The sequence below is a fragment of the Anguilla rostrata genome, chromosome 9 (assembly GCF_018555375.3).
Source record: "Anguilla rostrata isolate EN2019 chromosome 9, ASM1855537v3, whole genome shotgun sequence".
Classification (NCBI taxonomy): domain Eukaryota; kingdom Metazoa; phylum Chordata; class Actinopteri; order Anguilliformes; family Anguillidae; genus Anguilla; species Anguilla rostrata.
The window spans coordinates 31,824,738-31,846,803 of NC_057941.1; the positions used below are offsets into that span (position 1 = coordinate 31,824,738).

At 45.1% G+C, this 22,066-nt stretch overlaps 1 protein-coding gene across 2 annotated transcripts; it reads left to right on the forward strand.

The window, feature by feature from the left end:
- The first annotated feature begins 573 nt into the window (after window positions 1–573).
- On the forward strand, window positions 574–21,669 carry sf1 (splicing factor 1). 2 transcript variants are annotated; one of them, XM_064351765.1, is made up of 12 exons: window positions 574–1,014; window positions 3,593–3,724; window positions 6,499–6,574; window positions 9,284–9,436; window positions 10,056–10,145; window positions 10,362–10,545; window positions 10,969–11,084; window positions 13,249–13,356; window positions 13,723–13,900; window positions 14,315–14,603; window positions 14,833–14,994; window positions 17,971–21,669. In XM_064351765.1, exons 1-12 carry the CDS (start codon window positions 762–764, stop codon window positions 18,300–18,302), a joined length of 2,073 nt encoding a protein of 690 aa, XP_064207835.1. In that variant the 5' UTR covers window positions 574–761; the 3' UTR covers window positions 18,303–21,669. The 2 variants fall into 2 exon arrangements, with proteins under 2 accessions (XP_064207835.1, XP_064207836.1); XM_064351766.1 differs by lacking the exon at window positions 6,499–6,574 and having other exon boundaries at window positions 787–1,014.
- The last annotated feature ends 397 nt before the right edge of the window (window positions 21,670–22,066 follow it).

Sequence of the window (22,066 nt, forward strand, 5' to 3'; positions counted from 1 at the left end):
GATATAAGATTCTAGTATATCCTGGAATTCTGACCATCTGTGTTTTTAACCAACAGTCGCTATGCTACCAAGGCAGATTGTATGGTCGTGCTCTGAAATAGGATACAGTTCATTGGGATTAACAAATAGTTGAAGTCACTGAAATACCACTTCCTGTTGAACTGTAATGGCCGCCGTCAATCCACAAAAGATGTGCTCTGAAGGTGACTTTTGTTGGCGATTTAGTGGAACGGTACCGTCACAAATGCGGTGCACTTCTTAAAATCAAACAACTGCATTTGTCTGACATACATGCGCCAAGAAAGTTTTTGGCAAAAGCAGATAAATGGCAGTTTTGTTTGAAACGAGGCACTGCTTCCTGATTCGGCGAAGAAGTTCCGGTTATATTTTCTGGCCTTGGCTCAGCGATTGTAAAAAAAAATGGCTTCATTGAGGCCGACATCTTTTTGCCGCTGATAAACAATCTTCGAGTCCAATCGTCTTCAAGTAAAAAGGAACATACGTAGGTCGAGGGCGTTTCGATGCATCCTATAAAAACGTTTAAATGTTTGATCGACGTGTGATTCGACCAATAGAACGACGCAGTGTAGTAGGCGGTCCTTCTTTGTGTGACTCGTAGACGCCACACTAACTTCGCTAACTGTGGGAAGAAGTGCTGTCGTTCATCATCTTTTCGTTAGAAGCGATAGAGTTTAATAACTGCAACTAGACAAATTTTAAAACTTATAACTTGGTTACGAAATAAAACATTTCCTTTTGAAATGGCAACGGGAGCTAATGCGACCCCTCTGGGGAAGCTGCACCCGAGTATCGGCGCCAAACGAGGTTTCGAAGCCGGGCCTGGTGCTGGGTTAATGGCTTCCCCCGGCCTTCCGGTACCTTTTCCACCGCCCAACTTCCAGCCGCCACCGCCGACTTCTTTCGCCGCACCATCACACCAGTTCGCTTCGACGGCTGCTTTTGTTCAGCCACAGCAGCCGCAACAGGGCGGGATGCAATCACCGTCAGGTGGAGGTAGGCTAAATCGCGTGCTAGCTACGCAATATAGGTGGGCTAGCTAGCTGACCAGATGGGCCTATTGCGAGAATTTGTTGGTTGAATCCTTGCTAGCTAAATCTATGTTAGCAAGCTGTCCATTCGCTCTTCATGAAACGATTACGCTTTAGCTATACTTGAAATGCAGGTCGTCTACGTTCAATGTGTAAATTAATCTTTTGCGTGAATCTTGTCAGTTAGCTAATAGCAAGTTAGGTTTCTTCCATCGGCGTCCGTGAGTTGAGCGTTAAGGTAGTTGCAGTTAATTGCTGTTCTCGTTTCTGGCGTGCATGTTTAGCTCTGCGATGGGGGCTCAAGTTTTGAGCGATCTAACCATTTTCCTTTAGCTTACACTAACGCCAGATAGTTTTCTATCACTAGCTTAACTTTTAACAGCGAGTAATCGAGGCTAAGTTGCATATTTATTTGCGTAGGGAGTAGTGACCAGTGTTAACCATTCGTGTGAATACATGTGGCTGTCCAGCTAAATGTTTTATGTGCGCATGCGCGTAAATAAAAATTATTTAGGATAATTTTAACTTGGATAATTTTTCGAACATCTTAGTATTAAGTACGAGGTATGGATAGATGGGTACAAACATAAAATCTATATTACAATATTCTATCCTCTCGTAGCATAATTTATGCATGCTTTTTCAAGCAATTGTCTAAAAATAGAGCTCATTTTGTTTAGCCTAACAAAATATTTCAACTGGCTTAGTTTATTGAAAAACGCAGGAGTCTAGAGAGCTACAGCGTCTGTGCTTTGCTTATTACATTACAGGCATTTAGCAGACGCTCTTATCCAGAGCGACTTACACAACTTTTGTTTTTGTTTTTTACACACAGCATTTACATTGCATCCATTTATACAGTTGGATATATACTGAAGTAATGCAGGTTTAGTACCTTACTCAAGGGTACAACTGCAGGGTTTTGCTCAGGAATCAAACCCATGACCTTTAGGTTACAAGACCATATCCTTACCCATTATGCTACACTGCCACCCTAATAAGTTTGGCTGGTGAAAAAAGCTTAAAAAAGGCAAAGTGACTGATTAGGCTACGTTTTGAACACGACCCTTTCGTTTAATTTACAGCATCCACAGTGCTTCAGTGTTGCATATCTGGGCCACGTCTGTTTTGTTGTCATATTGGCCATCATCTTGGTACCTGGTCAACGCCTGTAACTTCATTTGAAGCTATTGTGGCCAATACAGATATGGGTGCTCTTCCACAGGCCCTCCACAAAAAAGAAAGACGTTGATGTCTGTCTACTGTATGCGTGTGGATTATTGTCTGAGCTGACATTATAAATATCTTACTGCCAAAGCAGGTAAGGCGAAGTTTGATTTGAGAACCCACCACATGAGCAACAACTGTGGCACGGGAACTTGGTTTTTTATCAACAGCCTGTCATTGCAATGTAAACAGTTCCCACGGTCCATTTAACTGCTGTGTGTATATACTCACACATTGACCAAAGAGTTATCCCATAAGTCCCTACTCCCTTCAGCCTCATTTCGACACCCAAAAAAACAATTTTCACATTTTTACCCCCTTTGGAGATTATTTTTTACCCATACTGAATTGTATATGGATGAAAACAAGTTGAAGTAGGGGTGTGAGAATCGAGCTGTTAACCAGCTTTGCCCCTTGCGCAACCTTGGCAGATGACAGTGGACTTTTCTGCTAAATGAATGAATTGATTTTATTGGTTATATTGTCTTTGAGCCCAGCCAGCTTGTGTCCTGTCTGTCTCATTCAGCTCCAGGAAGAAATTCTTTTTGCAAGTGCATATTGAACAGGAGAAGTGCGTGTTTACCGCAATGGCTCTGTATTTTTTAAAAGGTGCATTTCTGTTTGGATTGCGGTTATGGTGAAGTGTGTCAATACACAGCTTGCTCTGACCACTTGGAACAAGAAAGGGAGGAAAAAATGCCCCGTGGTTTGCAGCAGATGTAAAATCGAGAACCTGTGTTGTCACAGACAGGATTGCGCCAATATGCTATAGACCTCCGTGGAGGTATATTACATTTCCCATGCTATTATTTTCAGTACTGTCCAATCCTGTGGTGTGCCATTTTTAGTGTGTGCATTGATATGCGTCGCTATAAGCAGCAGAAGATGATTTTGAACATGCAAATAGTAGACTTATTACACAGCCTGAACTGTAGAGGGTGCTGTTGTGCCAGAGACATGGGTTGCACAGTTCCCGACCCTCTCTATATACACTTGCAGCTTACATCTTATTGTATCCAGCTAGCAGGTAACCAGGCTGAATGATCCAAATTTGTCATACGTCCTTACTAGGCAACGTGGCAGTGTTACAGCAACTTCAGTAGTCGGCTAGCTAGGCTATCTAGGGCCCACTGTTGCTATCCACACTGATTCAAAGAATTTTAGTCCTCACTGCTTCAATATGAAAGCCTGGATTTCGTGTGTACTGGGCAGTGTGCTGCATTAACCTGGTCGCTAACTAATGAATTGGCCAAGATCTAGGTTGCAAATAAGGATATTATTAAAATATTAAACAAGGAATGATCTCCCGCCGGTAGATTCTGCGCAGAAGAAGGCTCGGAAGAGGAGCCGCTGGAGCAGCGAGACGCCGGACCAGAAGACGGTGATCCCCGGCATGCCCACCATCATCCCGCCGGGCCTCACCCGCGAACAGGAGCGGGCCTACATAGGTAACCGGCCCCGCCCTCCACGCCTCACAGACAGCGCCAGGATAACCCATCCATCTCTTTCATCTTTATTTCCCTTATCCCCCTTTCTGCCCCGCCTCAGTTACTTTGTGTGCGTGTCTGTCTGGGAAGTGCTCTCTTAACCTTGATTTTGTTACACGGTGCTCGTTTTAAGAGCGGTCTGGTACCTCTCGTTTGGTCTGAATTTCATCGGTGAGAGCAGAGGTGTGGGTGGTGGGCCGTGGGATCCCCTTTCCCGTCAAAAAGAAAAAAGAAAAAACCCACCAAACTTGCTTGTTAGCTTATTAACATATCCAGCCTTGCCCCCACCCAAGTTTTTAGTGTAGTCAGTTACAATCAGTTTGAATTGTTTGTTGGAAAGGGGGAGATTCAGTCTTTGCTGCATTCCATTCGCCTGGATGCAAATGCTGCATAACTGAATATTATAAAATGCTTACTGATGAAATTCAGGTCTCTGCTCCTGAAGTAACACTCATTTGTCAATGAAGAGAGTGAAATTGTTTTCCCCCCGCAAGGAGATCAGGAATATTTTGCACTGTGTACACTAGGATAGGCTGTTGAGGCATCAAAGGCTAGCAGACCTCTGGCCTAATCCACTGAAGGAAAGTGGGGACTCTTAAGAATGTGTTGACTGACGTGTTTTAGATACAGTCGCTGGTTATTACACCGTGGGTTGTGTTATTTTTGTGTTCCATCCTGTCAATTTGCATGCAAAGTGTCTGTCCATATGTCCTGGCATGTCATTGGTTGCCTTAACAACAGCCAATATACGATCAGCTTAGCAAAACGCCAGGGGTAAGTGGCTTTGGGAAATAATGGGAACTTCATGGGCCAGGGCTTCAAGGTCAACGAAAGCCTGTTGTCCACTAGAAAACTTTAGAGAGGAGAGACTGAGGAGAGAATAGAGCAGAGGAACCAGGCAGAATTTTCTGCAGATTTTAGCATGCGGAACACGAGCTCCAGTCATGGTGCGTCATTTATGGGCAGAGCTCTGTTCTGTGAATGCTTCACCTTAGCAGCTTGAAGTGCAATTAACAGTAGGGAATGGCTACTTAAAACCTCACTTAAATTTACTAATCAGAGGTCGTCGGGCCAGTTTAAAAAAAATAAATTTAAAAAAAGAAAATTGATTAAATGACATTTTTGTTATTGCTCAGTCAGGTCAGTTAAGAGCCAGTCATACTTTGACATTAACATGTCTAATTTTATGACCCTTTTGTCCTTTATTCACGTTGGGGGGTGAGTGTTGCTATTCATTGCCTGTTTTCATTGGTCAGTTTTAAAAGCACCGGGAATAAGCCGGTCCGAGCAGGTACAGTCAGAAGCCAACTGTCCAGAGTTTTGCTGCTGAGATAACCTGCCACAAACCATTTCCCACAAGCCTTTGCAGCGCACTCACGTACTGCAAGGGCACCGCAGGCACCCTCTCCTCAGTCGCGGGAGCTGCCCAAACTGGCTGTTTAAGTCAGTTTGATAACGCAGTGCAGGGGCTGCAGCGGGGAACCTCCCCCCTGTCCCCCTGCGTCCTTCCGATTCCCACGTCCGGCACACGCCATTCGGGAAGCTCTGTGTGCTAACGGCTTGTGTGAATAGTGAGAGGCCTGCATGTGATGTAACGGTGGTTTTTCCCCCCATTAAATCCCCCTGTCGCACTGGGAAGGGCTAACCATAACTTCAGGCCAGTATAAATGTGCATGTCACTCAAGTTCAGGCTGACAGTCCCATTGTGATCGCCTTGATGGGGCAGAACGCTGTGGGTTTTGTATAAAGGGATGACTTGAACTGTCCAATCAACCAGTGTTATTAAAAAAAAAAAAAATAATAATAATAATAATCTAAAGGTTATCAGAGCAAGAGCACTGGCAGGGGTTTGACTGACGCACGTGGGGGCTGCTGTTAAATTTCAGCCTGTTTTATGGTTGTAGTTATGGTTACAGTTCTCAGTGTGATTGGGGGAGTGACGTACGGGAAGAGCTTTGATTTACAAGTTAGTCGACTAGAATTATGTTTGTGCAGCAAGTACAGCAGGTGTGTGGGTTATGTGAACGATATGATGTTCTAAGGTACCTTCTAGCAGGGATGCATTTCTAAAAAAAGATTCTTGTTGTCTCGCTAAACTGAAATGTCTTGCTATTAAGCAACCCTGTGTGTTTAGAGAAGTCATTTTAAGCAAAACTGTTCCATCGATAGTGGAACTCTAATCTGTGACTTTTTTTTACCTGTCTTTAAATATTCAAAGTCAAGTGCAGAGCATTCAGTCTCAAGTGCAAGTAAGTTTCAGTGTTACACACCATCAATTTTATTGTGGAAGGTAAAAAAATAAATAATATATATATATATCTATATATATATAAATGCATTATTGCATTGTAGTTCCTTGCAGAATTATTGCTCTTGTTTTGGCCTGTACTGCAAGATTAAGGAAGCCTTGCAGGTTGGACTGAATGCCTCTGTAAATGCATTAATTTTTCATGACTGTGTGCTCATTCCATGCTTCCTGGTTCAGGGGGAGGACTTTTACGTCCTTGGAAAATATACAATTGCAGAAATTCAGAATGTTTTAAAAAAATTTACCTGCCTTTCATTTTTTTTGTCTGATGCATTCATATAACACTTTTTGCAGTTGTTATCTGAAAAGTGCTTTCATTCAGTGTTGTGAGTGCTTCTTTTGTTTTAATTTTTTTGTTTTTTCTGTTTGCCGGTAACCTTATCTTTTTCCCGTCCTTGTTTTTCTTTCCTAACCTGGTTTCTCCCAGTCCAACTGCAGATCGAAGACCTGAGCCGTAAGCTGCGTACAGGAGACCTGGAAATCCCCGTTAACCCCGAGGAAAGGTCTGGAAAAAAGCTCTTAACCCCAACAACCGTAACACTTTCTTTACTTTCTCCTTGTAAAAAGAAAAAAAAAAAACCCAAAAAAGCTTACGCACACGAGAGATTTTCAGGTTCCAGGCACCACTGTGTTTAGCACCAGATAAGGGGAGTGGGGAAAATGTTGTCGAGATATTTTAATCTGGCCCTCAAGGTCAGTAGTACTTCTGGTTTTCTCTTCTTCCTGATAGTCCATAGTATGATGATGTCAATGATTGGCTAGAGGTTGCACTCAGCTGGTGTCCCTGGTTTAAATCAGTCCTGATCAGAGGGGAGGAATGAGAACCAGCAGCACTACGGGCCCCGAGCCCCAGATTTGAGCGTCCCTACCCCGGAGTTTGAATAATGGTGTGGTGCTGTCAGATTCATTTTGTCGGACAACTCGCCATCAGACATTATGCAGATTCATTTTAATTTTCTTGTGTCCTTCAATTTACCCGCCCCTTGACTTTTAAGACAAATGTTGATAGGTCTCATTTGCTGTCAGTTTGAGCATGAGGACATTACGTGTTTAGACTCTTAGATTTTCATTTTAATTTAATTTTGAGTAAATAAGCTTGAAGGTGTTTTGCAGTTGGAATTTTGAATTTAAATAACCAAAATTTTTTGCATATAATTCAGCTGTCGTGCTGTTTTCTCATAGCCAAACGTATCCGATAGGCATTCATTTTCAAGTTCATATTTTAATAAATTATAATCAATTATAAGTCTTTTCAGGAGTCATGCAGAGCACCTTCGAGATTTAATAATGAAACGAAAACAGTTTGGTTATTTTAATTTTTTTAATTAAAAAAATAATAACATTTTTAGAGTCAGCCTAGTTGTGATGAAGCAATCCACTGTATAACCATAGCTCTTGAATCTTACCTGATGGTTTGTTCCTTATACTTGTTATTCTTTCTGATAACAAGGAAATGACATTATTCATTTTTAGGAGTAAAAAAAGCTAAATTGTGATGTATGTTTGAGAAACTTTAGAATGCATGCCTTTGAGTGTTACAGTTTCCTGACTTGTTTTATCTAAATGCTAAGAGAAGCGTCAGTTTGCCAGCAGTTGTTCTTCCTCCAACACCCCCTTCCCCCACCCCCTCGATTTAAAATTCTGGACTTTATCTTTGAAACTTGACTGCTTATAAACTCCTGAGTTTGTTTGTTTGTTGGTTAGTATGTTTCCTTCAGCGTCTCCATAACATAAGGGTCAAAGGTATAGCCCTCTAAAGATGATGGAATTCCAGGTTTCCATGTTGGAAGAAATTAAAGCAGGTTTTGGACTGGAGAAGAGACGTCTTGCTTCACGGAAGACTGCTCTCGAAACTGCACGCACTTTAGCAAGCTGTGCACCATTGCAGGCCTACAGTTGTAATCCTGGGCAGGAGAGCAGTTAAGGGTCATTCAAGGGTCATTACTGCTATAGGTCCTCTGAATTCACAATATTTTTTCCCTCCTCCCAATATAGTCTTAACAGTGCTGTAATGGGATTTTACAGCTGTGCTGAAAATGTGCTCTCCAGGGCTTCTTTCAGGAGCACTGATTTTTCTCCTGTTCCTGAACACATAACCACAGACCAAACTAAACGATTGGCACAGATCAGCTGCTCACTGGTGGGTTTTTCAGTGATCGTTGGAGGTGGTCGTTTTCCTTCTTTGTGCTTACTGCCATATGGTTTTCAAGGGCTTTCAATGGAGAAAAAAGCCCTTTTTGAGCATGACAGGCTTGGGAGATGTAACCATAACAAAAGGACTTTAACGCTAACCCTCCCTCCCCTCCCCCATACAAACTCTAACCTTTTTCAAGCTCAAGGCGTTTTCACGCACGGTTACAGGTGTGTTCAGGTTCCGACAGCATCTCAAGGACTTAACCCCACAACCTGCCGACACCGCAGTACTTCCCCGAGCTCCACAGCCCTCAGTTTTAACGGTTTCTGAGTGACCTCACTTTGTTTGATGAGATCCTGTAGACAGGATGTGAGTTGATGTGATGGGGAAGGGGAGCGGGGAGGGGGAGTGGAGTGTGAAATGTTGACTTGGGTCTTCTCTGTAAACTCAAACTTTACCCCCCCCCCCCCCCAACCGCCGATAACGCGTTTCAGCACCGCCCCTCCCAGCTCGTCAAGCGTAGTGCGAAGAGAAGCCGCCGCAGACCCGTTTTTCTGAGTCACGGAGGACTGTGGGAAGGACGGCGTGACACGGACACCAGCATTTAGAGTTTGCCCTGGCAGCGGGGATCGTTTTGACCTCATTAACTTAAGATACCCCCCCTATGGTGCAGTCTGTTGGCCCTACAGTTGTGTTCTGCAGCGTCCAGTAGGTGGCACTATTCCCCCAGTTATGAAAAGGGGGGAATTTTAAAGTTTCCTTGCCAATTTGTTGCCACAAATTTTTTGACACCTTCCACAGGGCCATCCAATAACCCCCTGCCCCCTTAGCTGTGTTGTACCTCTTTTTTTTTTCCCCTCCTTCCACCTCCCTGTTGACAAGAAAAAGAAATAGTCCCTAGGAATTCAGTCTGACCCTTGGAGTGAGAGTAATCCATCTGCTTGTGTTTACATGCGTGTCACGTTGCAGAGTTAGTTAGGTAAGGTGCGGTTGTTTTTCAGTGTTTGGGGCTGTTTTTAGTGTCGATGTCAAAGTCTCTGTCGCCTTTCTCTCCCCCGCCCCTCCCCGCACCCTCCAGGTCCCCCTCCCCAGAACCCATCTACAACAGCGAGGGGAAGCGGCTCAACACCCGTGAGTACCGCACCCGCAAGAAGCTGGAGGAGGAGCGGCACGCCCTCATCACCGAGATGGTCCGGCTGAACCCCGAGTTCAAGCCCCCCGCCGATTACAAGTATGCCCCCCCCTCTTTCCGCCCCGCACTCTGCTTTCGCTCGGATACGGCTGCATTTTGGCAGTGGGTGTTAGTGGGGTTTTTGTGTTTGGCCCCCAGCTCTGCTAATCAATTTTAGGAATTGATCGATTCCCCCAAAAAAATCTTTAAGATTGAGGTGTCCTGTCACATTGGGCATGGACATGGCACAGGTTGTCCCCACTTGTACTGTAAGGGTTATTTTTTTTTCACCTCCATAGTACTCTATTTTTGGTGGCAACTTCAGCAGAATGTTGTTTACCGTAATACTGCTAGTTTTGTAATTTGAGCTGAAAAAATAATTCAAAAATGATCATCCATTCTGCTCTGTCGCTTCACGTGCACTTTCCACTTGTGCGCAATGCAAATGCGTCTAATAGAAACATTTATAACTTCACCATGAATTTGGGATGTTGATGGAGGTAAATTTAAGTAGGTGTCTTCAAGTCATGCTACCTCAGGTCTTGATTGAACCATTTTTTTATTAATGGATGAGAACTCTGCAGTTTGCCATCATTTCTCTAGGGGGCCAGTATAGGATTGGAGCTCCATACTGCAGGTTAATTGATCCTGGCATCTGAATTGAGTCTGTCTGCCCTAGGCCTCCAGCCACCAGAGTCAATGACAAGGTGATGATCCCTCAAGATGAGTACCCGGAGATCAACTTTGTGGGCTTGCTGATTGGACCACGGTGAGTGAGACGGGGACGGGTCGGGGCACAGGAAGACCGCTGTGGACTAGTGCAGTGGACTAGTGCAGTGCTGCATCTTTCTTGAAATAAACGGGAAGTAAATGTATAAACGCTAAATATGAATGAGGCCAATGACCTAGAGGGAATGCGTAGAAAGGACCTGATAAAGCAGTGTGTAGTGTGGGTTAGCCTAACGCCCAGCCTCGTGTCTCACAGCGGCAACACCCTGAAGAACATCGAGAAGGAGTGCTGCGCGAAGATCATGATCCGCGGGAAGGGCTCGGTGAAGGAGGGCAAGGTGGGCCGGAAGGACGGGCAGATGCTGTCGGGCGAGGACGAGCCCCTGCACGCCCTGGTCACCGCCAACACCATGGAGAACGTCAAGAAGGCTGTGGAGCAGGTCAGCCTCCCTGAACCCCGCTGCATCCCCCTCTCGGCCCGCTTAACGCGTCCGTGCAGAGTCCGCACGCCATCGCCTGCTTTCACTCGCAAGCACGTCGCATCGGCGTACGAGCTTCTCCAGCGCTAGCGGCCTCTCTTGTTCACAAAATGAATGGCTGTTCTTTTAACGGTGCCAGTAGCTGTTTGAACAAGCGGCTGTCAGACGGTCATTAAGAGCTAACGGGACGAGTCGAGGGAGTGCCAGAGATGTATACAGTCCTGGCCTATGACTGATTTAATTGCCAGTGGGATTACTGTCGTTAAGTTGCTTGCTAATGAAGAACAAGAATCTTAACTAAATCGGCACGTGCACCTGCGGGAAATGTTGTGATGTATGGCTATGTGATGGATGTGTAGATGACCCTATGCCTTTCTCTTGCAGATCCGGAACATTCTGAAGCAGGGCATCGAGACACCGGAGGACCAGAACGACCTGCGCAAGATGCAGTTGAGGGAGCTGGCCAGGCTGAATGGCACCCTGCGTGAGGACGACAACAGGTACCGCCCCTTAGCCTCGCCCCTTCCCGGAGACCCGCCCCGTTTCTCTGTCCCTGTCCCCACCAGTCTCGTTGTGTAGCAGTCTGTGTGTATGGTAAACGTCATTAAATTATACTGCATTCTGTTTCTGCTCCATAGAGGCTCTTTGAGTATTAACTTGCACTTTTGCATATTATTCACATGCCTGAGATTGCAGTGCCCCTCCCAGGGTTGCCTGACTAAACCACACTCAGCTGTGCAGCTCCATATGTGTTAGGCTCAAGGCTAATATAAGTTACTGTGTGTGTCCAGTTGATTGGCAAATCAAAATTACAATCTATTAAGTTGGTGAGGTAATTGAAGTTACTAGGTTCAGAGTGTAATGGGTGTTTGTGGCCATTTTAATGGGTAATGGATGTTACCGTTTGTAGCCATTGGAATGGATAATGGATGTTACTGTTTGTGGCCATTTGAATGGGTAATGGATGTTACCGTTTGTGGCCATTTGAATGGGTAGTGGATGTTACCGTTTGTGGCCATTTGAATGGGTAATGGATGGTGCTGTTTGTGGCCCTTTGAATGGGTAATGGATGTTACCATTTGTAGCCATTGGAATGGGTAATGGATGTTACCATTTGTGGCCATTGGAATGGGTAACGGATGTTACTGTTTGTGGCCATTTGAATGGGTAACGGATGTTACCGTTTGTGGCCATTTGAATGGGTAATGGATGTTATTGTTTGTGGCCATTTGAATGGGTAACGGATGTTACCGTTTGTAGCCCTTTGAATGGGTAACGGATGTTACCGTTTGTAGCCCTTTGAATGGGTAACGGATGTTACCGTTTGTAGCCCTTTGAATGGGTAACGGATGTTACTGTTTGTGGCCATTTGAATGGGTAACGGATGTTACCGTTTGTGGCCATTTGAATGGGTAATGGATGTTATTGTTTGTGGCCATTTGAATGGGTAACGGATGTTACCGTTTGTAGCCCTTTGAATGGGTAACGGATGTTACCGTTTGTAGCCCTTTGAATGGGTAACGGATGTTACCGTTTGTAGCCCTTTGAATGGGTAACGGATGTTACCGTTTGTGGCCATTTGAATGGGTAATGGATGTTACTGTTTGTGGCCATTTGAATGGGTAATGGATGTTACTGTTTGTGGCCATTTGGATGGGTAATGGATGTTACTGTTTGTGGCCATTTGGATGGGTAACGGATGTTACTGTTTGTAGCCCTTTGAATGGGTAACGGATGTTACTGTTTATAGCCATTTGAATGGGTAATGGATGTTACTGTTTGTAGCCCTTTGAATGGGTAATGGATGTTACTGTTTGTAGCCCTTTGAATGGGTAATGGATGTTACTGTTTGTAGCCCTTTGAATGGGTAATGGATGTTACTGTTTGTAGCCCTTTGAATGGGTAATGGATGTTACTGTTTGTAGCCCTTTGAATGGGTAATGGATGTTACTGTTTGTAGCTCTTTGAATGGGTAACGGATGTTACTGTTTGTAGCCCTTTGAATGGGTAACGGATGTTACTGTTTGTGGCCATTTGAATGGGTAACGGATGTTACTGTTTGTGGCCCTCTTAATGGGTAATGGATGTTACCGTTTGTAGCCCTTTGAATGAGTAACGGATGTTACTGTTTGTGGCCCTCTTAATGGGTAATGGATGTTACTGTTTGTAGCTCTTTGAATGGGTAATGGATGTTACCGTTTGTAGCCCTTTGAATGGGTAACGGATGTTACTGTTTGTGGCCATTGGAATGGGTAATGGATGTTACTGTTTGTAGCTCTTTGAATGGGTAACGGATGTTACTGTTTGTGGCCATTGGAATGGGTAATGGATGTTACTGTTTGTAGCTCTTTGAATGGGTAACGGATGTTACTGTTTGTGGCCATTGGAATGGGTAATGGATGTTACCGTTTGTAGCTCTTTGAATGGGTAACGGATGTTACCGTTTGTAGCTCTTTGAATGGGTAACGGATGTTACTGTTTGTAGCTCTTTGAATGGGTAACGGATGTTACTGTTTGTAGCTCTTTGAATGGGTAACGGATGTTACTGTTTGTGGCCCTTTGAATGGGTAATGGATGTTACTGTTTGTAGCTCTTTGAATGGGTAATGGATGTTACTGTTTGTAGCTCTTTGAATGGGTAACGGATGTTGTTTGTCTGCTTTAGGATCCTGAGGCCCTGGCAGAGTTCAGAACCCCGCAGCATCACCAACACCACCGTCTGCACCAAGTGTGGGGGCGCTGGCCACATTTCTTCTGACTGCAAGTTCACCAGGTAAGTGATTATTGTACGGTCTTCAGATTTAGAAACAAACCCAAGCACGTGTTTATAAAAAAGTTTAATTTTATTCTGATAAAAATACTTAGTTCTTTTAAAGCATGTGTTTCTTAATGCTTTTTTTAATGTGTTTTGGCGAACATATTTTCTTTATCTCTTGCTGTGGTTTGAATAGGGACGCAAATGCTGATTCTGTGCCATTTTTATACTGCCTTGTTGACGGTCAGCAGCACCACACACGTGTATGGTTTTTTGTGGACCCTAGATTTTTAGGGAGAGTGGAGAACTGAAAGGACCGTGAATGTGCGGTGTGTCAGTGTGGGGATCCCTGGCTAACGTGTGTGTGTGTGTGTGTGTGTCCAGTACCTTTACCCCGCGGACAGGGGAGCCTCAGTCTGCTCAGGACCGTGCGCGTATGGATAAGGAGTACCTCTCCCTCATGGCCGAGCTGGGCGAGGCCCCCGTCCCCTCCTCCTCTGGGGGCCACTCCCACAACCCCTCCAGCGGCCGCGGATCGGGGCCCAACAGCAGCGGCCCACCGGTGAGTGGCTCCGCCCCCCTCCCCCGCCCTCTGACCAAACTCTCATCTCACAGCCCTCTAAAATGGCTGCCTCACTGAAGGAAGAAAGGACCTGTTTGTCTTTATTCAGCACACTATAGGCTGAACTGCAGACTGAATTATCACTTCATTCTGTTCTGGTTGAACTTGCAGGACGTAGCCGTTTGGAACAGCACATATGTTTAATAGCTACTCCGTGTTGCCGAAGGTAGCATAACCCAGACATGTTTTGGAAATATGGAAATATAAGAAAAACATCCATAACAGGATGGTTTTTATGATTTTGTTGGGGGGGGGGGGAACCAGGCCCCCGTTTTGGGAGCCCCCAACGTTGGGGACAAACGGGGCGGGGCTGTAACGGGGTCCTGACGAATCTCTCTCCTCCCCCCTCCACAGAACCGCCCGCCCTGGATGTCGTCCGGCCCCTCTGAGAGCAGGCATTATCCCAGCATGCACAGTGGCCATGGCGGCCACGGCGGCCATGGCGGCCACGGCGGCCACGGAGGCCACGGAGGCCACGGCGGCCACGGCAGTCACGGCGGCCATCACAGCTTCCCGCCGCCCGTGCCCAGCATGGGGGGGCACCCCATGCCCCCCAGCCACAACGGGCCCCCTCCCCCGTGGATGCAGCCGCCCCCTCCCCCGATGAACCAGGGCCCCGGGCCCCACGGACCCCCGCCCATGGGTGAGCGGAACTGCGGGCTGTGGGACTGTGGCTGTGCAGTGGCGTCAGTGCTGTGTGGCAAGCGGGTGAAACGGACAGGTCTTTAGTTAAGGAGGGGCTGAGGTTCGGCTGTGTGAGCACTAACGTTTGTTTTTTCATATGAAGCGGTCACACGTTCCCTGATTGGCTCCTGAAGCTGTGTTCTTTGGGTAATCCTCTCCCTCTCCTCCCCTCCCCTCCCTTCCTCCAGGTCTGCTGCCCCCTATGGGCCTGATGCCGCCACCGCCGCCGCCCCCCAACGGCCAGCCGCCCCCTCCTCCATCTGCTCCCCTGCCTCCATGGCAACAGCAGGCACCCCCACCTCCCCCTGCCAGCAGCATGGGAACGAGTGCCCCGTTGCCCTGGCAACAGAGTGAGTAGTATACTCCACATTTTCTTCAATTTTTTGGGGGTTGTATCTGGTTTAAAAAAGCAATTTTAAGCACACACCTGTGTCTATTGTATTTGTCTCCCTGCTTTAGCCGATGATGTGTACATTAGACGCTTAAATTGAGCGTGCCACTTGCATGCTAATGCTATCGGTCTCTCTCTCTACCTCACTGTGTCTCTTTATCCTTGTTTCTCAATTTGTTGTTGTGAGATTTCAAGCTTAGATCAGTGGGAACCAATCCTGTTCCTGGAGTGCAACCATCCTGTTGGTTTTCAGTTCAACCCTAATTTGGTGCAGCTACTCTACTAATTGGCATATTATATTACATTACATTCATTTGGCAGACGCTTTTATCCAAAGCGACGTACAAGAAGTGCATTTTCATGATCGTAGACAACTGCTGGACACGGGTTCAGTAAGGTACAATTACTTATTTTGTACAGCTATTTCTAGCTGAGAACAATGAACACTATCCTGGTCTAACATCTGCAAAGCCAAACTAGGCAGAAGATTAAGCTAGAGTATTAGGACAAATACAATTTACCAAGAAGTGCAGGGATGGGGCAACATGTAACAAGTGACAAGGAAAAAAGGGGTTTTTTTTTTTTTTTTTTTTTTTAATATGTGTATATATATATATATACACAGCATGGTGGTGGTTATTCTAGGTATAGTCTGAAGAGATGAGTCTTCAGGCCACGGCGGAAGATGGATAGTGAGGGGGAGGTTCGGAGAGGGACGGGGAGTTCGTTCCACCACTGGGGAGCTAGGGTGGAGAAGCTCTGTGATCCCTTTGGGAGGGGTTACAAGACGCCCTGCTGCTGCAGAGCGGGTCTCTACAAGGTCTCTAGCTGTTGAATGAGGTGTGCTCAGAGACTGTAAAAAATATGGACAAAGCTACTGTGACGTCACCCACTGACTCTCCGTGGGTCTCTAAAACACGTTTTGAAGCTCAATGGCGGGCGCGGCCATTTTCTCGATTTGGAGCCAAAACCATAGAGTTAAGCGGTCTTGTGATTTTTACAATTTGATTGACATTCCGGTGCGGAAAAGCCCCTCAACCTGAACGAGGCTAGCTGACTGTCTGCCGTTATGGTTTAAAATATATTATGAGATGTTTACGGAGTTTAATTTCCATCCGTGACTGTACTGTGTCATGTAATCACGTTATATGTATGACATTAAAAATACAATTAGGCTATGTTCAGTTATCTTCAATTTATGTTTCTCAGCAAAACGAATATGCTTAGCTAGCATATCAGCTTGCCAGTGAGCTAGGTAGGCTATCCGTGGTTAGCTCACGCGTTAGCAATATGAACCACAGGGGAAGAACATTGACTACACTGATGGTCAATCAATCGGAGATGTGTAGGCTACTGGTGATTTGACTAGGCAAATTTTCGTATAACTGTCTGGTAGATCTGCTGTTAACCGAGCAAGTTATCGTCGTAGGTTTTCGCCAGTCAGTTAATGAGCCTGCTACTACTAGCTACTCCATCGCCGTTTGTGGTGTTCACTTGCTGAGTGACGCTAGCTGACCGATCGTTCGCAAATCACTTTCTACCGAATAAAAATTAACACTCAGCTGTGATTAACAAATCTACCAAGTATTTTAATAACTGATCTGCAGGCGTGTAAATATGACAACGCACTTTGTACGGCAAGTTTTCCACCTGGTGCATGAAGACAAAAATAATGTAGCCTACGTTGAATTTCTAATTATTATTAGGCTATTATTTTTTTCTTGTAAATCATCAAAACCAATGGAGAAAAGCCAATATACGCAAGGAGCCCCCAGAACCGATTCTGAGAACCACTGTCTTAAATGCCTAGCTTGTCGGTCTCTTAAATGCTAAAAACATGTTCCTTTCTAAATGCCAAGATGGTTAATTTCGTTAAATTCTGTGTGTGTGATTTCATCGTGTGTTGTATATTCTTATTATTATTCTTATACTCTTAATTCGCTTCGTGAAACTGAAAAAGTGTTTATCCCAAAATCGGGATTATAATAGCTTTGTCACATGCGTGAAGCATGGCCCAGGTAGACATTTACGGAATGTACACGACTGACAAGCCGCCAAACACGTTTGACAGATTGAATGTTTGCCGGTTAAGGTTAGCTAGCTAGTCAAACGGCTTGGTAGCCGAAGTTGCGAACTGTTTTAGCACAGGCTACTACTGGACTACCAAATATAGCAAGCTGATTACGCTTTCTGCCAAGTAATTATTTGGTTAAGTAGGCTAAAGGAAATAGTAAAAATGACTCGGCTACCGAAAAACTTAAGAGGAGGATTATTTTATGGTCGTCTAGTGCAGCTGTAAATAGCACACGCCATAATGAAATCACCACGAAATGGGATGCCTGCATTTTCAGACTTAGCACAGGCGGACCGTAGCCGGAGCCGCAATGGCAAGGCCAAGAAGCGCCACCGCCCACCCCAGTGACCATAGACTGTAGCCCCTACTGTAGCATAGTCCTCCGAAGTAATCCGGAAGTGACGCAAGCTGTACCTCATTGGTCCAGAACAAATATTGGCACTGTGCCCAAATGACGCAATAAATCATGAAATCGACCCATGGACAGTCATAAGACAAATAAAATACACATATTATGACTATTTGTTCTTGTGAGAAAAAATTATTGACTTTGTATTTTGATCGCATTTGTACCGTAGACTTACATGGAAACCGGATATGAAAACACCTATACTGGAGCCATCCGTAGTGGCGCTAGTGAGCAACCAGGAACTACAACACCAGGAAATGAGCTTCAAAAACGAAGTCTGGTTTTGGCCGCTTGGGTGTGCTTTGTTAGGGTCGGAGTGAAAACCTACAGGCTGGTAGATCTCCAGGAACAGGGCTGGTATGACTGGCTTAGACTGCCTTGCAGAGCTTGTGTTTTGCAGCAGCAGAATGCGTAGATGACGCGGGTAACCATGGTTCCTCTCCCTCCTGCAGATACCATCACCACCTCCAGCCCCGGCTCGGGGAACCTGCCCCCCTGGCAGCAGCAGCAGTCTGCCGCCGGAGGCTCCGCCCAGCCCCCGCCTCCCATGGGCACCCCATCCATGGTGCCCCCTCCCCCGGGGGTCCAGCCGCCCCTGCCCCCCGGCGCACCGCCCCCGCCTCCGCCCCCGCCGCCCGGGTCAGCGGGCATGATGTACGCCCCCCCGCCCCCGCCTCCGCCCATGGACCCCACTAACTTTGTCACCATGATGGGCATGGGGGTTCCGGGCATGCCCCCCTTCGGGATGCCCCCGGCCCCGCCCCCACCACCCCCACAGAATTAAACCCCTTTTGACCCATCCAACCACCCGGTCATATTAGGCTTACAGCCACGGCAGCACCCATACCCCTGAACCCACACACACACACACACACACGCAGGCGCTCGCACACACACACACACACACACCCCTTGGGACTGCCTTACAGGAGACCACCTTTGAAACGGAACAAGCTGTTTGGGTTCAGCTGTTGATCTACACAATGCCAAGGTCTTCATTTTTAAAAGAGAAGGAAAGAAAAAAAGTACCTGTAAGCTCTTTAGCTCCGTTTTGTTTCCGTTTTTTTTTTTTTTTTTTTTTTAAATAGTGTTCTGTATTTGCTTAGCAGACGTCGTTATTCAGGGGGACATCTATGACGTGCTTTTAAAACGAGAAAAAACTAAAATCTGCTATCCAGTTGTGCGGCCTGGGTGTTTATCTAATGCTGTTCATATCGGGTAAATCCTTGAATGAGGTCTGAACCAACGACCTTCTACTTTTACACAGTTTCCTAGTAACCCTACTGCCCACAAATCCTTTACCAACCCCCCCACCACCACACACATACCCCCTTGTTGTGTCTAGATTGTCATAATCTATAAGCCCTTTTGTTATAGAGGTAGGTAGTTTAGAAAACTGCTCTGACAACAAGAAAATAAATAAATGTGACTGAATGAATACATTTTGCTTAACTTATTGACTGTTTTAAAAGGTTAGGCATTATTGCTGGGATAAAACTTTTTTTCCCCCATCATACAGTGCTGTTGAGTGAATATCCTGAGAATGAGGAGTGTTCTCTGTAGTGCAGGGTTTCATTTGAACAAATTTGAGTTTAAAACTTTATATTTTCACAGATCGCCCAGATCAAATACAGGATGATGGGGTCTGTCGATTTCAGTTAGTGTGGATATCTTTTTTTGTTTCTCTCCATTTCCTCTGGTCTCCCTGCAATTTAATAAATAACCTGGTTTTCTTAAATCAGAGACTCTGCGTGCGTGTGTTCACTTTTGAAATGAGTGAGTGTAGAGCTTCAAGCCTTGCAGTACAGTGGTTTGTTCCCTGAGCAAATTGCTTATTTGCTTTTCTTGTCATTTCTGTGATTAAACCAAGCCGTTTTTAATCAGTTTATGTAGAAATGTTTATGACTTTGTTGAAACGGGTGTGGGGAGAACAGGAGTTCAAGCTGTGGTTGGTCTGTTTGGACGTTTCCAATTTAGAATAATTAGTGAGGCCCTTGAGGGGTAAACAAACAAACAAAAAAAGAAAAAGGTTGAGCTATAACCACAGATACTTTGTGCCGATTTAATGGTGAGGTCTGTATTAACGTTGCAGGTTCTGACTCTGCATTTGAATCTGAAACGTTGCCATTTTATGCTTCCTATGAATGGTTTCGAACCATGAAAAACACCGGTGTCGATGTGGTGGGTTCTCTTTTTCCACTGGGCAAGCTTAATGTATATTCTTAAACCAGTGCAGCATTGGAACTGACGTTACCGAACACATCCTCCTTAAAATGGAAACCCCACCTTTTTGGCTTTTTCCATTCATTCGTTTGCTAACAGGCCTAGAAAACAAGATTTGTATACCTTAGTCATTCAATGATGTAAATTTAAGCGCCTAAGTGCTGAAATGCATGGAAAACCAGCGGGCACTGCGGCCCTCTAACATTTCAGTTTGAGATCCCCGTCCTACACGTGGACGCAGAGCATGCGAGGAATGCGGGAGCTGACCATCTTGATTGCAATAGACGATCTTTGCTGTGACTCGTGAATGCTGGCCTTGCGCTCAAATTAGGGGAGGGGGAAGAAAAGCCTTCATCCAGGAGTTTGATCATTGGTGTTGGATTTGGGGAAAGGGCCAGGTGAGAACCTCATGAGTTTGCTCTTGGTGCACGAAGCATCCAGGCAGTGTCTGCAGCGGGCCATCATTGGAATCGGACTTGCTGTTTTTCAGCACATTGAAGGCTTTTCTTTGTCATTCTTTCTTAAAGCGGATCGGGTTCATGTTTTTCCTGCGTCGTGGAGAAATAAAGAACGGAGAACCAGAAAAGAAAACGAGGTTATTTTTAATGCGTGCCATTAGCCAGGCCGTTTAGAGTTGAGGCAAATTAATTTAAGAATCCCCCAATGTAGGGAGCTTTGTGAATGGGGTCTCTTAAGCCTTTATTTATTTGGCTTGAGTGAATAGATGTGAAATAATGATGATTCTGTGCACAGTGAGTAATTCTGCTGCATGCCTTGAATGGAGGCCTCTGCTGCTCTCTCCATATGAGTCTGGGTGCTGACTGAAGAAGAGTAGTCCTGCCATGCTTTGGCACAAATAACTGCATCTTTGGTTTTATAAACAAACACCCTACCGTGTTGATATTTTTAATGGCTGTACATTTATCTCTTGGTTGTTGGATAACATTTAAGATTTGGTTTCGTAGCTCAGAAGAACTAGAGCTAGATTTTTGTCTGCCCTAGTCAAGTGCTTTTTGCTTATATAAATATGCAGGGCTTGAGTTTGTAAATGTCTTTATTTTTATTTTTTTTGACAGTCAAGAAAAGTTTTATTTTTACAATTGGATGAGATGTTTCTGCCTCTGTAAAACCTGAACCATTGGCCTTTTTTATTGTGTAATCATTAGCATTTTATGTAAGTTAAGCATTTATTTTGATCTCCGTTTCCCTCTGTAGCAATGGAGTCGGCCTGGGAATGCAGGTGTTTTTTTTTTTTTTGTCTTCTCTCCCCCACCCCACCCCAAACTGGATATCTGCTGTGCAACGTGGCTCACCCATGTGGCACAGGCACGTTTCTCACTTCGTACCGAGCGATTTCCCCCGTTTCACATTTGTTTCCCACCTTGCTTCTGTCCTTTGTCAGCTGGTGTCGAAACAAAGTAAAGATGAGATGTATGAATTTAATGTGTGTGTTTCTGAATTGGGCTGTCAGCTGAGTGCTTTTCCCAGTTCTCTCTCATTTCTTTGTGGTAATATAAAACTAGTTTTCTACAAATCAAGCCAGCCCTTCTGTCCTGGTCAGATCTTAGGTCCACTGACCAGTTGCCATACAGAATTTCTGTCTGCCCAGTTTTTTTTATTTAGGAGATGAAAAAAGGTAATCATTTCAACATGGAAATAAGCTATTCTACAAGTTTTCTGGTAACTGGTCATGTGACCCTCACCCCAATCTGACTTCACCACCAGCACGGCTTGTTGGTCATATTTCTTTGTGATCTCTGCACCAGAAATCTTGCCTGCCGTGTTTTCAGTATACCTATCATTAAGTTGTTGCCCCATGGATAACTTTTGTATGTATATAGTACACATGAATATGTCACGTACACATTGGTTCTGTTATCCCTTATTTTTTTCAGCTGTAATAAAGGGGAATATAATTACAGAATATATTTATTGCCTACTGTTCATTTATTTTCATCCCATATGTGCAGTATGATTTGGGTGCCACTTGCATTTTTAAATATCTTTCAGCAGTTATGGCTGTACTTAGCTGCACTTCTGACAGCGAGTGGCCAGTATGTGTCGTCTGTGGCTAGCTGTGGCAAGTTTCTTCACTTGACATTCACTTTGACATGCCTTTCAAATATCATGACCTTTGGGAGGTGGTAAGCCACTATTAATAGTCCTTGGTATCCTGTACCATCAACCCATGTTTCCCATTAACGTTGCGTCGATCAAAACCAATTCGAGAGTGGCATGCTGGGACTTGTAGTGCTGCGTCATTTTAAGTTAATTATCCTTCCTCAAATAAAATTGACTTTTTAACCCGCGTGTGTTTGATAATTT